At 41.0% G+C, this 16,681-nt stretch overlaps 1 protein-coding gene across 1 annotated transcript in view; it reads left to right on the top strand.

Annotated features, from left to right (window-relative positions):
* The window catches only part of CFAP47 (cilia and flagella associated protein 47), a 299,349-nt gene that overhangs the window by 273,750 nt on the left and 8,918 nt on the right, over positions 1 to 16,681 (top strand). Inside the window, exon 64 of the mRNA XM_068155062.1 lies at positions 11,629 to 11,797. Within this exon, the coding sequence (XP_068011163.1) occupies positions 11,629 to 11,797 (169 nt within the window). The remainder of the gene's footprint in view (positions 1 to 11,628; positions 11,798 to 16,681) is intronic.

Here is a 16,681-nt window from a genome sequence, read left to right as displayed (position 1 = left end):
GTAGAGAAAAGTGAAAGGAGAAAGGGAAAGGTAGAGTGAAGAGGGGAAAGCAGAAGAGGTCCAAAGCTACCAATAATGCAAGGGTCCAAGACGTCTCTCTGGTCCCAGGTCCAGTCCTGGTGGTGCATCTTGATCTTTATAGGGAAAGCTTTCCTTCAAAGTCTTCTTGTTACTCCTTCAAAATTTCTTCAGAACTCTTCAGGTAACATGCTCTCTCTCACACACATACATAGCACACAGGAAAACTCCAACTTCCCATTGCTAGGGAGAAATCTTTTATCATCAACTTCACACCTATTGATGTCTGAACTCCACCTCTCTTGTGTCCCCCACAAGTAGGGCTTCCATGCATGCTCACGAAGGAGTGACCAAGGTGTGGTCTGGGCCCAAGGAGGTGTGTCCAAGACATGGTCTGCCTTGGAGACGGGTAGCTTCAGGCCAGGACATGTGGGTTTGTATTATAATGACATTATAATGAGCAGAGTTCACTAAAGGTCATGGTTCCCTTAGCAATGCCAGGGCATCAGTGTCTCTTCACTGCAGTTCTATTTCTCCATTCCAAAGTGATAATGTCACACAACACGATCATCCATCACACTTGGCGGGTACGGACCCTTGGTACCATCTAGGTCTCTCCCATGGAACCTGCACCTGGAAAACCACAGAGACCACATTCCAGTGCACAAGCTCAGTCACTTAATCAGGAACGTATTATGGAGTAGGCTGCTGCAGAGCTCATGCTGTTAGCCTGACTTCCAGTCCTTCTCCTTGGGGCAAGGGGGGTCCTGATTCCTGATGACAATGATGAGACAGATGAGCCTCTTAGGACTCTGGTGGTTTTAGGCTTCAACCCACCACAGTCTGCTCCTTACAGAGGCAAGGGAGTGAAGCCTTGAGCAGCCTTGGCAGGGGCCTGAAGCTGGTGAGCTGAATTTTAGCTGTGTCACATGGGTTTGGTATGGGGATAGAGAGGTATGGTGTGTGGGGGTAGAATTTGAAGCCTGGATTTTGGCCTGGTTTGGTGAAGGTTGGGGAAACTGTCATAAGGAGGTTCTTTGATTACCATGGCCTGTGGATTTCTTTGTGTGTTGCATGTAGTTTATGAGTAGCACTTCCATTTAAACTTCCAATAATCTGTGTTTCTATCTAACCCTGTGTGGAGTTTTTTTCATTAATTATTTTGAGAAGAGTTAGAGAGCCTGTCTTGTTCCTTAAACTCAGATGTTACCCATAACTACATTTGATGTAGTCTCTTCAGGAACGATTAAGAGTTACAAATGGGACATAGCTACTATACTATTCACAAACAAAAGCTCTAAGAGTCTGCATAAATGTGTAATGCACTCTCTTTTAATATATTTCAAATTGACACACACGTGATCCCAATGAGAAATCCCAGTATCTCTTTCCATAAATAATGAAAGACACTGAGAATACAGAAAACCAATTTTATTCTATGAGGAAAACTCATATATGTTTGGGTTTGGTTTTTTTTTAATTGCCTGCACCTAAGACAGCTGTGACACATCAGCAGCCCAATCCTGTATTTTCAGCTTTAAAAATTCAATAGGGACATATTGTGAAATGGCTTCTTGTAATGGCATTAAGATTGATTAGAGTCAAATCAGCAGATTTCACTTGTTAAATGTGAAGACTCTACCGTGGTTTAACATTTGTAAATGACCCTTTTTGGGGTTTGTTGTAAAGGCAGGTGTAATTCAACACCAGCTGAAATAATTGGCAGTGTTTTCACTGGGATAATTGGCTTTGGTACAAGCCTCTAATGTTCGTGTTTACATTAGTGTTTGCTTTAATACCAAATGCATTATTGAATGACAATGGTTTACAGAGTGGCCAAAAAAAGAATTGATAGAATGTTATCCTTGGAAATCAAAATCCTAGAAACTCATTTGATATTCAGTTCAAATGATTGGTCCATTATTTAATGATGATGTCTGCAATTGAAATGAAGAATGAAAGTTATGGAAGTGATGCTTTGCTTGAGAAAACTAGTCCTTTCTATATTTGTTCCACTGAAAATATCATCTTGATACATTTTAAATCAGTTATGTTTTGGGATCAGGACATCTGTATTAATACAGAAGTGGGGTTTTTTGAGAATATTTACTACTGTATAATCCAGTACAGAACTTTTTTGATGATTGGATTTATTTATTCACACTAAAATATTGATATCTAGCTACAGCAGAATAGTACTCTCTTTGTTTTCAAGTGAAAATACTTCAGTAGCCAGCATGAAATGTGGCTTATGATACTTGTGAATGGTTTGTTCCCTTGGAAATGCTTTGTAAATTGCATTACTTCTGAAAGCTTAGTCAAGATGGTGGATCTCCTGTTCATTCTATCTGCTTATTTCTTAAACACAGAGCCTTCTTTCAGTAGTATAATCCATTTACTTGTCAGTGATTGTTTTAATCGTGTATTGCATCCAATATACAGTAGAATTTTACCCATCTTTCCACCCCATCCTCTCATTCCCGTCCCGTGTTTATCACAAACATGGTGTTTGTTATATTGAGGAAACTTCTCAGATAAACCCAAACTACACTTCAGAAAAACATATTCAGTCAGCACCTGCTATCACAAAAGCAAACTGTATCCATCAAGTGGTACCTGCAAAATCCAAGGTTCCACCAGATTGTGGAAACAAAGCTAGATTAATGAGAACAAAAATGGTAGACCGGTGAGATGAGAAGAAACATGAAGTTAGGCTTTAAAATGACTGCATATGCAGACTTAGTAATCTTCTCCTACTTTTCACATCTTGAACACCTTTGTGAATATTTTCCTTATCTCATCTATGCACATTTCTTGTGTGTAGGTGCTGCATTAAAAACATTGCTCAGTCACACAAGATTAATTTTAATGCTGTCTGAAGAATAGCGAGCAGCCCGTTGTTTTTCTGTACCCTCCCTAATTGCGAAGGAAAAAACAAAACAAAAGTTTATGGTTTCCACTTGGAAAAATATTTCTATTTTACTGTCATGACTGGTGCATTTCATTAGAATTACCATGAGCCCGAATTAGGTATGCTGCATGAAAATGCTTTTGTTAGGTTCTTGGCACACGCACCCCACTCCTTCACCCTCTCTCACACATTGCTGTGCATGTTGCAGGCCTGCATTCCTACGCCAATCTCTTTGTTACTACTTCTGCAAAATTCTGCTGTTACTAAAATAAAGTATTCTTATTATTACTTATTTAGAGTATCTCCCACACACTGGCAGCTACGAAGAAAAATATTTTCCCTGTGAGGGTGATGGAGCACTGGAACAGGCTGCCCGGGGAGGATTGTAGAGTCTCCTCTGGAGATATTCAAAACCCACCTGAATGCGTTCCTGTGTGATGTGGTATAGGTAATCCTGCTTTGAAAGGGGGGTTGGACTCCATGGTCTCTGAAGGTCCCTTCCAACCTCTAATGTTTTGTGATTCTGTGTTTAACTAAGATTCATTTTTTGGAGTCTGAATGAAGACTAGTTGAAAAATATCAATAGTGATACACATGAGACAGAGCTTCCAAATAGTTATGATCATCCTTCCTAATACAACACCTGACGTGTCACACATTTAGCCAGAGGCTACATCTAAACCATGTCACCTCAAGTGCTTTTCACTGGAAAAGTCAGCTTACCAATTTACAAATGTAGTGCCCCTGGGTAGGATAGGAAAAAGACAGAAATCTTTACATTTTGTGGTGTTAAAACCCCTAGCTCCTGCTCTGGTTTTACAATATGTACACAACAAAAGTGATGTTATAGTTAGTAAAGAATTCCCTGACAGTCATTTGTCATGCAAAGCTTCTTCATAGTTTTTGATAGTCCTTTAATTCTGAAACAGCCTTCCCAAAGCTATAGAGTAATAACTGGAAATGAGCCTTTTCTGAGTGATCAATTAAAACAGAGTTGGTTTTGGTATGAAACATAATCAGTTTTGATTAAAAATTGAGTTTTTTCCTATTTTTTTTTCCTACTGTCATTTTTCTTGGTGAAAATGATCCAGATCATACCAACTACCATGTAGAGTTTTACAGAATTTGACAGCTGCTTAGCATTAATAAGTTTAAAGATCTTCACTACCAATAACTGAAATTTCTTGTGTTCTCCAACAGGTGTTAACTACAAATTGCACGAAGTAATTAGGTTATGATTAACTATTTTTGGAAGCACATTGCAACATTTTCAGACCATATCCCTTATTTGCTTAATTGCATGCTTTACAGATTAAGACATTTTGTTACTCCTTTTTTTTTTTCAATTGTGAAAAAACCCACCCTTGATAAAAAGCACAATGCATTGGTGTTTAGGTATGCTTTGCAAAGTGCTGGATTTTGTAAAGAAATAAATGTCTCAAGAATAATTTGCTCCTTCACCGGTTTGAAGAGGGGAGTAAACATTTAGGCTATTTTGAGCCTTAACCTAATAAAGGATTGTATTTTTGGATTTGCTAGATATTTTATAACTTCTGCAGAAAGACCTTTATAAATCTTAAGGTTTTCCTTAACTGAAGGCATAAAGTGCTATTCTTTTTTAGTTTACTAATCTGAAAATTACCTAATGAGAGCACTGATGAGCACAGACTGCCATTTTAGAATTAAATGAAAGGAGTAATTATAAATATATCTATTAAATGCAAGCTCAATTTCCACTATTCCTGACTGGCAGGATTTTATAGTACAACTATTATTTAAATTCAAATGAACATTTACCCATAGCTCATAGTTTGAGTAAGGGCAGGGTTCATATTTTCTGATAGTGATATCAGACTATTATGACAGGTGTTATGGACCATGCAGGTAGGAAGACAGCTTTGCTTTCTCTGGTTTACATGGCCTTTGCCCTTGTATTTGCTAATTAATTTGTGCTTGATTCATATGTGTTTTCAAAGCTCTACACATCATTGAAATTTATGAAGTATGTTAGCATCCACTACCCCTGCATTAAACAGATGCCTTTGTGAAAGCATTTAGTTTGTCTTAGCACTGTCCTTCATGGCTTAGAAGTGACAAGGTAAACACTGACTCCACAGTTTTACCTAAAGCAGTAATCAAAATGAGGAATTAAATTTTAATCATTTCAAACCACATAATTGTTGATTTGTAATTACACAATACATCTACAGAGAGTGAAAACAATAACGTCTCAAAATCAGGTACTGTTCTGGGAATTTCATCTCTAGCTATCCCTGTACTATAGAAGGTGAGAATGAGAATTATTTACTTATGCTCGTGACTAACTAAGATCTGAGATCATCTCAATGATCTGAACATCACTGAAAACACTCCTTATTTTTTCTTGAGACACCATCTTTAGATATATTTTTCAAACAAAAAAACCCTATGATTTATCAGCACTACAGGCACTGTGAAAGGTTCTTGGGTCTGCCCTGGCTCCAGTGTTCTTTAACATCTTTGTCAGCAGCATTGAAAGTGGAATTGAGACCATCTTCAGCACGTTTGCTGATGACACCAAGCTGTGTGGCACAGTGCAATAACTTGAAGGAGGGGATGCCATCCAGAAGGGTATTGACAGGCTTGAGAAGTGGGCCAGTGCAAACTGCATGAGGTTTAATGAGTCAAAGTGCAAGTTCCTGCATCTGGGTTGGGCCAAACTCAGACAAAAATATAGGCTGGGTGCAGAGTGGGTTGAGAGTAAAATAGAATAGAATTAATCAGGTTGGAAAAGACCTTTGCGATCATCAAGTCCAGCCTATCACCCAACACCCTCTAATCAACTAAACCATGGCACCAAGTGCCTCATCTAGTCTTCTCTTAAACACCTTCAGTGATGGTGACTCCACCACCTCCCTGGGCAGCACATTCCAATGGCCGATCACTCTTTCTGTGAAGAACTTCTTCCTAACATCCAGCCTAAACCTCCCCTGGAACAGCTTGAGACTGTGCTCTCTTGTTCTGTTGGTGGTTGCCTGGGAGAAGAGACCAACCCCCACCTTGCCACAACCTCCCTTCAGGTAGTTGTAGACAGCAACAAGGTCTCCTCTGAGCCTCCTCTTCCGAAGAAAAAGACCTGGGTGTACTGATTGATGAGAAGCTCAATGTGAGCCAGCAGTATGCTCATGCAGCCCAGAAAACAAATCATATCCTGGTCTTCATCAAGAGGAGTATAGCCAGCAGGGCAAGAGAGGTGATGGTCTGCTCCTGTGAGACCCCCACCTCTAATGCTGTGTCCAGTTCTGGTGTCCCAATCATAAGAACACAGAACATTTGGAGCAAATCCAGAGGAGGGCCACAAGGATGACTGAAGGGCTGGAGCACCTCTGCAACGAGGATAGACTGAGGGAGCTGGAGTTGTTCAGCCTCAAAAAAAGACTCCAAGACCTTATAGCTGCTTTCCAATACTTGAAGGGAGCCTGCAAGAAGGTTGAAGAGAGCCTTTTCATAAGGGTGCCTAGTGACAGGATTAGGGGGATTGGTTTCAAGCTGAGGGAGAGTAGATTTAGACTGGATCTTAGGATCCAATTTTCAGTATGAGGGAGGTGAGACTCAGGAACAGGCTGCCCAGAGAGGTTGTGGATGCCACCTGCTTGGGGGGTGTTTAAAGCCAGATTGGATGAGACCTTGGGTAACCAAGTTTAGTTGAGAGGCTTCCCTGCCCATGGCAGGGGGGTTGAAGCAGATGATGTGTGAGGTCCCTTCTAACATAAGCCATTCTATGTTTGTGTGTACATAAGTTTTTAATTGCTAGCTGTTGCACTGTTAGCTTCATTAGAGTCCCTGCTGGTTTATCATATTATGGCTGTACAATTTAATTTGCCAGATTTTGTTTTCCTTATTTGGATTTAGCTTCCACTCTGAGGAACATTTTTAGTCCAGTAACTGACTTGATTTTTTTGTTTAAAACTGCCAGGCTTTGCAGAGGGTAGGGGAAGGGAAAGGGAAGAGGAGGATTTAGGTCTGTCTGCACATTTTCATGCAAGTCTGTATGTGTGTACTTGCATATATATATATTTCACTCAACACAGGAAAAAAAATAGAGCTGCCTGTAGTACCTTGTGCTGATGCTGTAAAGAAGCATGCAGGTTTGGGTTTTGTTTTAAAGCTTTTTCATTAGTTTTTCTCCATTTTTTTTTTTTTCTCATGAAAATTACTATGTCACAAGATTGATGCAATAAGATCTTCTATCTGGCTTGGTAATTATCTTGTGTGCACAATTATAGATCAGTTTGGTGACAGTTTAATTTTTACACTGTTTGATCTCCTTGTCAGGATCGAAACTATGGCTTCTTCTCCTCTGTGTTTTCTGACTAACTGTTTTGAGGTGTCATTTGCAGTCTTTGGAAAAACCCCTACTGTTGCATCACACCCTGCTAAGATCCAATTTCCACAGGAATAAATTCCTTATTTTCTTTTGTCTTCTCTGCACGCATCCTGTTCCATCTCCCTTAGCATTTCATCATTTCATCTGTAGTCTAAGTCACGCTTTTCAGTGCCTTACAGAGTGCTTATTAGGAGTAATTTCTAACTCCTTGCTGGAAAACAGACTGAACATGGGAGCTGAAGTGTTGTCTTAAAACTTTCCTAAGTCTAGTGTATAGAGCAGTGATGTTCGAAATGAAGACCTGTGTTCAGCACTCTATTTCCAGGCACAGGGTTTGCATATTCATCTCAGACAATTTTGATGAGTTCTCTACTCTGCTGCTCTGTTTAAGAGGCATCACTTCTTTTTTACCCTGTCTCGGCTCTTTGTGTGTAGTAAGTATGCTCTAGGCATTCACAGCTGAGCAGTCCTTGTGGGAAATGCAGATGTAAAAATTCAACACTTAGATGGCACACAGATGGCAACTCGGGATATAGCAGGATTAGTGCTTATGGCCCAGGGCTATAAACTCAACTGCACAGCTTAGACACCATGAAAAGAGACTGTCAGCGTAAGTTTGATGTCACAAGGCTTGAAACTATGTTTCAAGCATTCAGTAGTTTTGCCTACCTTGCTGTCACCTAAAAGAAAAGCTGTCTCATATTCAGTAGGCTGAACGTGAGCCAGCAGTGTGCCCAGGTGGCCAAGAAGGTCAATGGCATCCTGGCCTGCATCAGGAATAGTGTAGCCACCAGGAGCAGGGAGGTCATTGTGCCCCTGTACTCAGCACTGGTTAGGCCACACCTGGAGCACTGTCTCCAGTTCTGGGCTCCTCAGTTTAGGAAAGATGTTGAGTTGCTGGAACATGTCCAGAGAAGGGCAACAAAGCTGGTGAGAGGTCTTGAGCACAGCCATATGAGGAGAGGCTGAGGGTTGTTTAGCCTGGAAAAGAGGAGGCTCAGGGGAGACCTTATTACTGTCTACAACTCCCTGAAGGGAGGTTGTAGCCAGGTGGGGATCAGTGTCTTCTCCCAGGCAACCAGCACCAGAACAAGAGGATACAGTCTCAAGCTGTGCCAGGGGAGGTTTAGGCTGGATGTTAGGAAGAAATTCTTCACAGAAAGTGATTGGCCATTGGAATGGGCTGCCCAGGGACATGGTGGAGTTACCATAACTGGAGGTGTCTAAGAGGAGACTGGATGAGGCACTTGGTGCTATGGTTTAGTTGATTAGAGGGTGTTGGGTGATAGGTTAGACTTGATGATCTCAAAGGTCTTTTCCAACCAGGTTAATTCTGTATTCTAGGCTAGACGTGCTAATGCACTGATGGTATTTAGCAGTCCAATGACTCTGCTAAATAGCAGCTTGCCTTTCCCCCCCGCCACCCCACCCTGCACTTGCACTATTTATTTCTACAAACTCATACCACGGTCTTTGTTCATGAAAGCATTTAGAAGTTAGGAAAACCTTTTGTGAGAACATTCTCCAAAGGAGAGCTATTTTTAAAGAGGAAGCCACAGACCACAGAATAGCACTTGCCCAGAAAGCATGGGGCATTTCCCTAGAGATATGAATTGTCATAAACTATTAAATTTCACCTCTTTGTGAGTACTTTCTTTGAAAAGCAGTGACATTTCTAGTGTGGCAATCTATGAATAATCAGATTTTAACAGCTTTTATTTGGCACGCTCTTCAGGTTTCATTCTTCAGGTTTTAACAACTGAGACTGTGTTTCCTCTAAGCACGCATGATACTTGCCCTGCTGTTGTGGATTGGTTTTTGACCATGCCACTGTAATTGTAGTTTGAATTTCTTTTATTGTCCTTCTGTCCAGATAGTGATATAAAGTTGTCCTCAGCAGCACATATAAAGACTAGAGGGAGAATGCCTCACTGGAAAATACAAAAATATGTGTTCTTTTCATGCTGAGAAGACTGTGGCAAGGAGGCACTGTGGAACTATGATGGCAGGCTTCAGTTTGGGATTGACCTAAAATTGTTTTGTAGTCCTCAGCCATTGTCTCTACCAGGTGTTTTGTTTTGGTACAACAGTACTGCCATGAAACTAGCAATTGGACAGGACCTGCAGTTCTTTGGTCTAAGAGATATAAAATTATATTGTTAGAGGAACTAGATTATTATTATTACTATTACTACTATAGTACAATATCTTTAAGTATTTAGTTTATGGGATATGAAAAATGTAGAAGACTATAAAAAGTTGTTATTTTCTGTATATTCATTGCAAGACTTCCAGAACTCTCAATCGAGTAACACTCCACCAGATTGCAAATTAAGTCCTAGTCATAAAACTTAATAAAATGGGCAGCTTGTCAGTTTTATTTGGTTAGAGATTGGAAAAGTGAGGGACTTTAAACAGGAAAAGTGGATTTTCACCCTGATGTGAAATTTATTTTGGGGACCTGGACAAGCTAGAGAAATGGATCCAGGTGAACCCCACGAGGGTCAACAGGGCCAAGTACAAGCTCCTGCACCTGGTTCAGGACAATCCCCATTATCAATACAGGCTGGGGGATGATGTGATAAGAGAGCAGCCCTGCAGAAAAGGACTTGGGGTTACTGGTGGATAAAAAGCCAGACATGAGGCAACAGTGTGCACTTGCAGCCCAGAAGGCCAGTTGCATCCTGGGCTGCATTAAATGAAGTGTGGCCAGCAGGTCAAGAGAGGTGATTCTGCTCTGGTGAGACCCCAGTACTGTGTTCACCTCTAGGGCCAGCAACATGGACCTGATGGAGAGAGTCCTGGGGAGGGCCATAAAGGTGATCAGAAGGCTGGAGCACCTCTCCTGTGAGGATTTGGGGTTGTTAAGCTTGGAGAAGAATAGACTCATGTGAGACCTTTTAGCGACTTTCCAGTACCTGAAGAGGGCCTACGGGAAAGATGGAGAAGGACTAATTATAAAAGCATGTGATGACAGACAAGGGGTAATGGTTTGAAATAGAGAAGCATAATGTCATTATGACTAAACACTTCCTGCTCCTCCACCACCGCCATTTTCTCACCCATCCCAGAGCCAGGGGCAAGACCCTCACCAGCCAAGATATCACACAGAGGAGCTCAGCCTGAGTAAGGAGGCCCAGCCAGCACCCGTGGATGATATTGGAGTAGTCATCAATCATTGCCCTACCTAACCGGGGGGCCACCAGGCCCCCCGGCCTTTGTTGTCACCACCACCATCACCCAGTGTGCACCATGGGCACTCACCAGTGATGAGAGGAGGATCCTTTAGCCCAGATGGGCTCAGCTTGGGGCTTCTGCCTTTCCTGGGGGGCATTAAAAAGGAGAGTGGGTGGGGAGGGCCAAGTGGCCACACCTGGGGTGGGAGGAGACTCCAACAGAGCCCAGGTGCTATGGGATTTGAGGGGGAAAAGGTGGGAAAATGGGGCAGGTGGGGGACTGTTAGGGTGTCAGGTAATGATAGGACTAGGGGGAATGGAAAAAAAATTAGAAATGGGTAGATTCAGATTGGATGATAGCAAGGAATTCTTCACCATGAAGGTGGTGAGACACTGGAACACGTTGCCCAGGGAGGTGGTAGAAGCCTCATCCCTGGGAGTTTCTAAGGCCAGGCTGAATGTGGCTCTGGGCAACCCGATCTAGTGTGAGGTGTCCCTGCCCATGGCAGAGGGGTTGGAACTGGATGATCCTTGAGGTCCCCTCCAACCCCAGAAATTCCATAATTCTAAAACAATTTTGCAGTTTAGGCTGGATGTTAGGAAGAAATTATTCACAGAAAGAGAGATTGACCATTGGAATGTGCTGCCCAGGGAGGTGGTGGAGTCACCATCCCTGGAAGTGTTTAAAATAAGATTGGATGAGGCACTTAGTGCCGTGGTTTATTTGATTAGATTGTGTTGGGTGATAGGTTGGACTTGATGATCTTGAAGGTCTTTTCCAACCAGGTTAATTCTGTGAAAGATGCTGTGAAAGGGTAGATCTAGATTTAATCTTAGAAAGGTGTTCTTTACTATGAGGCTGGTGGAACACTGAAACAGGTTGCCCAGGGAGGTGATGAGAGCCCCATTCCTAGAGACATTCAAGGTCAGGACTGATGGGGTTCTGAGCAACCTGATCTAGTTGGGGGTGTCCCTGCATACTGCAGGGGGCTTGGACTGGATGACCTCCAGAGATCCCTTACAATCCAGTACATTCTATGATTCTATATACATTCCATGTGCTGCCACATTCCACACACTGGCTTAGGTGTTAAATTGTAAATCAACTGTATTAAGATACCAATAAAGGCACAACAACCTCCTGTTCTTTTCCATAGGTACCCAGAGGCATTCACTGCGCACTTCCTGGCAGGAAGCGATCCTGAATTCCACGTGCTGCCTCAAGCTGGAGAACTTCTTCCAGCAGGCACTGTGGGAACCCATATAATGGTGGGATTCAAACCAAGGATGTATGGCAAGAAGCACAGAGCAACACTAATAATTGAGGTAAGCCTTTCTGAATGCAATACACAAATATGTCTTCAGGAGTGGAAGGGAAAAAAAAATCCTGTACACATACAAAAAAAGGCATAATTGAGCCACACAGGTGCATGCCTTGTGATTATATTAGTAATCTTCATGAGATTAAAGAAGACTGTACAAGAATTAAACTAAATTTGGAATTTAACTCAGGAAAAGCTGGAAAAACATATTATAATTTAATTTCTCTCTTACCCCTTTGCCATTATCAAAAGAGACAGATACTTACCTTGGTACATTTATCCCAACTCCATAGTTAGCATGACAGAATGACTTTTCAGAGAAAATCAAAATAATCATCTTAAGAACTGGTGAAGAATATAGAAGTAATTGAATATGTGAAGCCTAGGTTCTTATTTTTACTTGTATTAAACCACCTAAGACCAAAGGCAGTAGAAGCTAAATTGCAGGAGGCAGAATTTCAGAACATGAAGCCAGGAAGGGCAGCCTGTCCCTGCTCTCTGCAGGGGGGTTGGACAAGATGACATTTGAGGGTCCATTCCAACCTGATGCAGGCTGTGAATAACTTCTTTTTAAAAAGCTTTAAATTAAACAAAAGGAATCTGTAGCCAAGTAGCTTCTTTAAGTTTGAAAATCAGGAAATATTTGAAGACCTTAATTCTTTCAGGAGTAGAAATGTTCTTATTACTGCAGGAATTAATTTTCAAGACATTCTTTACAAGCAAACTGTTTGTCAAAAACACAAATTAGCAGCAAACACCCCACACTCTCTACAGATCATGGTTTGCATGTTAAATCTATTCACTGCATGCTAGCAATGTTTTCAGGCTGCTACAATAGGAGTGAAACAGCAATCCTGATTTAAAAAATAAGTGGTCAAAACAATCTTGATAAAAAGATGCATAGCAAATGCCTGTAGTGCTTTATCTCTCTGAGTGACAGCTTGTACAACAGTGAACAGGAACAGGGAGGTGATCATCCCCCTGTACTCTGCACTGGTGAGGCCACACCTCAAGTATTGTTTTCAGTTCTGGGCCCCTCCTACAGGAAGGACATTGTAGTGCTGGAGCATGTCCAAAGAAGGGAAATGAGGCTTGTGAAGGAACTGGAGCACATGGCCTACAAGGAGTATCTGAGGAAGCTGGGATTGTTCAGTCTGGAGGAGGCTGAGGGGAGACTTCATCACTCTCAATAACTACCTGAAGGGAGGTTGGAGCCAGGAAGGAGGCCAGGCTCTTCTCCTTGGTGACAAGCGACAGGATTGGAGGAAATGGTTACAAGCTGCACCAGGGCAGGTTTAGGCTGAAAGGATTATCAAACATTGGAATGGTCTGCTCAGGGCAGTGGTAGAATCACCAACCCTGGAGGTGTTTAAGCAGCATGCAGACCTGGTGTTTGGGGATGTGGTTTAGTGTTGACCCTTCAGTGCTGGGCTGAGGGTTGGACTGGATGATCTTTTAGGTCTCTTCCAACCAGATGTATTCTGTGATTCTGTAATTTAGTGAGAAATCCAAATCCTGGAAAAACAAGAAAGCCCTTTAATCCCTCCTACTTGCTTTCTTTTATGGTAATAAAGATTTGATTTATTTAATATTTTTACATAAACAACAGGTAGTCCTTATCACCCTTCCATTTGAAAAAGAAAATGACTGAATTTATTCTGTGTTCTTCTGTGTTTGCATAATGTGATATGATACATCTACAGAGCTCAGTAACTGCTAATGTAGTTCTCAAACTGAACTGATTTTAGGCATGACACAAGTGAATGGACTAGCCATGTTTGGCTTTGGCTCAAGTTCCACCACTAGCAAAGAGATTGATCGTGATAAATGTGTCTGAAAAGGAATAAACATGATGGTTGGGCTCTTCTCAGTGGTGCTCAGTGATAGCACAAGGGGCAGTGGGTACAGACACAGGAGGTTTCACTTGAACTTCAGGAAAAAAATTCTTTGCTTTGAGGTTGATGAAGCGCTAGAACAGGCTGCCCAGAGAGGTTGTGGAGTCTCTTTCTCTGGAGACTTCTAAAACCCACTTGGATGTGTTCTTGTGCAACCTGAGGTAAGCGAACTTGCTTTAGCGGAAAGATTGGACTAGATGGTTTATGGAGGTCCTTTCCAACTCCTTATGGAGGTTCTGTGATTCTGTCAAAGGTTATTATTAGGTTTCCAAAAACTCAGTCAGTAGACCAAAATTTCCTTTTAGGAATTTAAAGTGCAGATGGGCTTTGAGTAATTGTATTTTTAACCTACATCTACTCACACCTTGGTCTCTGTCTCTGGTTTAGACAGAAGGCTCTTTACATCTCCACCTTTGGTACTGTGTGTGGGTGTAGGAATTCACTCATACATATTACATACACATATCAGATCACATGTTCTTCTATACCTATATGTTCAAAAATACATTGAGGTCTCCTAATATTCATATGCACAATTTGGACAAATGCTATTTCTAGCATTCTTACTCTAATTGAAATATTGTTTCTGTAAAGTTTTGATGAGGCTTGTGTTCTCTTTGCTCTTATTGAATAGTCCTTTCCTGTACATTGGACTTAGCTCTTTCCTCTCCATGCAGACTTTCACTCCTGCAGTTCTAATGTAAGCCAGAGCATCTGTGACTGTAATTCTGCTGCTGCATTTTCAGCATTGGCCTGAAATAAGACTTGATGACATGTTGAGAACACCAGATACTCAATTCTGCCTTTTCTAATAGTTGAAATAATTTTCATTAGTGACCTGAGGGAGACAGATGTAGTTAGATAGCAAAAGTAGTATTGAATCACTCTTATCTGGGGAATAAAAATGGAGGTGATGAAACATAATTAATGTTGGACCTAACACTGAAGAACTTCTCTTGCATCTTTCTATCCAATGTATGGGCTGAAGCAGTGGACTATTTTTAGAAACAGTCAGGAAGTTTCTTTTGATGCTGTAAAGAATTTTGCAGCACTCCTTCTGTCAAATTTGCTTTGCATTTCTGAGGGTAAGCTCATAGTCCAAACACTAATGTATTTTTATTATTACATGCTATGAATGTGAGTATCAGAATTGTCATTTTTGTGTGTTTCAATGAACAGTGATGATTAGGTTGTGAATTAGCAGGGATGACAGTCTAAATTCTCTGTTTTATGTTGGCCATTACAATTGTGCTGTAAAGTAAAGCATGATGTTAGGATTGTGGGGAAAGATCCTGCAGTCATCTCGTTCTTATTTGTTGTAAACATTAAATCAAAGTATTGTACATGTAATTTTCTTTGTTTAGTTGCCTTGATGAGAATCCCAGATTCTTTAAGACTTTAATATTCATGAATACTTACAGTAGAATTTATTAATGGCAAGAAACCTTAATTACTTTACTAAAGCAATTAAATGTTCTTTAACCATCATTAAAACTTCTCAGTCAACTGCTTACCAAAACAAACGAAGTGAGGCAATTATTTGGATAGCTGTTAGGAAACTTAATGTTGCAAAAGTGACATGGAAAAGTACTTAAAGAAATCTATGTCAATCAAAGAATTAAATAGAATAAAAAGCCAGTAAATAAAATAATCATGTTTGCATCTGTAGCTGTGAAAAAGAACATTGTCATCTAGTCAAGCTACAAGCAAGAAACTGTGACATGATGTCTGAAAAGCATTATTTAAAGGATACTATTCCTTCATCAAACTTCCACAGTTACAATAGCCTTCAAAACGAGCACAGTTTTTACTGAAGAGGAAAAAAAACACACCAGTATTTCCACTAATAATAGATTAGTGAAGAGAGCATGCTTCTTAAATAAGCTATAAAGAGCTACAGGGGGAAAAAAAGTGACTTCCTCAGCCACAGTGGTATCTCAGAGCTAGGCTGTGATGTGCTTATAAAGCTGAACAGAAAACTGACAGAGCTTAGGGACTGCAAAATGCAGCTGGGGCAGAAAGATGCTCTGCAAAGGCTTCCTGGGTCAGGCATGAGGTGGAGCAGCCAGGAGGCTTGCAAAGCCTTGAAAAAGAGTGTATTCAGCTTGGCTTACGGTTAATTTGCTTGCACTGTGCTGAATTCAGCTGGAGACCTGAGCAATTGGTTTGTAATTCATGGGTGAGACTTCAGAGATATTCTAAAGCAGAAGGCATACAGAATAAGCCTTAAATGATAAAATAGATGTCAGAGTCATTCAGATTGCAGGTAACATTATCAAACCCTGCAGAAGCCAGACTTGTGCACCTTTATTACTGAATAATCACTAACTTAGCCTATGGAAGATAGCATATCAAAACCATTCGTCATGCTGCTCTGGAAATACGTGGTGCAGCATGCAAGCCACAGTACTCAGCTGTGGCTTCTCTAAGCTTGTCTATGCAAACTTGCATATCTTAACAGTGCATGGTATTTTTACATATTCAGTAGCTCAGTGAAAATAAGTTCTGCATTCTTTCTGGCAGATTTGTTAATTGCCATAGTTTAACATTATTCTAAATTGTGTCTCTTAAGGAAAAAAAAATCTAGTGAAGTTAACAGGATAATTAAAACAGTTCCATCTTATAGTATGAGATCACCTGTGTGTCCCTCAGCACTGGTTGATTCATAGATTCATAGAATATCAGGTTGGAGGAGACCTCAAGGATCATCCAGTCCAACCTTTCAGGGTAAGAATATAATTTAAATGAGGTGGCCCAGCACTTGTCAAGCCAGGCCTTGAAACTGTCTAATGTAGGGGAACCTACCACCTCCCTTGGGAGTTTATTCCAGTGTTGATGCTGACCTGAGGTGCATGATTAAGAGCAGAGATCCAGAAAGCTCATTACAGGCATTGAATATAGCATCTCCTAATAACTGGTAACACTGGCTTTTGAGTGCAAAATCAATACTCAGAATCTTTTATTCACAAGCACGAGGAAAGGTTGCTCTGCTT

This window comes from Melanerpes formicivorus, unplaced genomic scaffold, assembly GCF_026170545.1.
Source record: "Melanerpes formicivorus ecotype bairdi unplaced genomic scaffold, bMelFor1.0.p_v2 SCAF_30, whole genome shotgun sequence".
NCBI classification, from domain to species: domain Eukaryota; kingdom Metazoa; phylum Chordata; class Aves; order Piciformes; family Picidae; genus Melanerpes; species Melanerpes formicivorus.
This window is presented reverse-complemented; position numbering and strand designations above follow the sequence as displayed.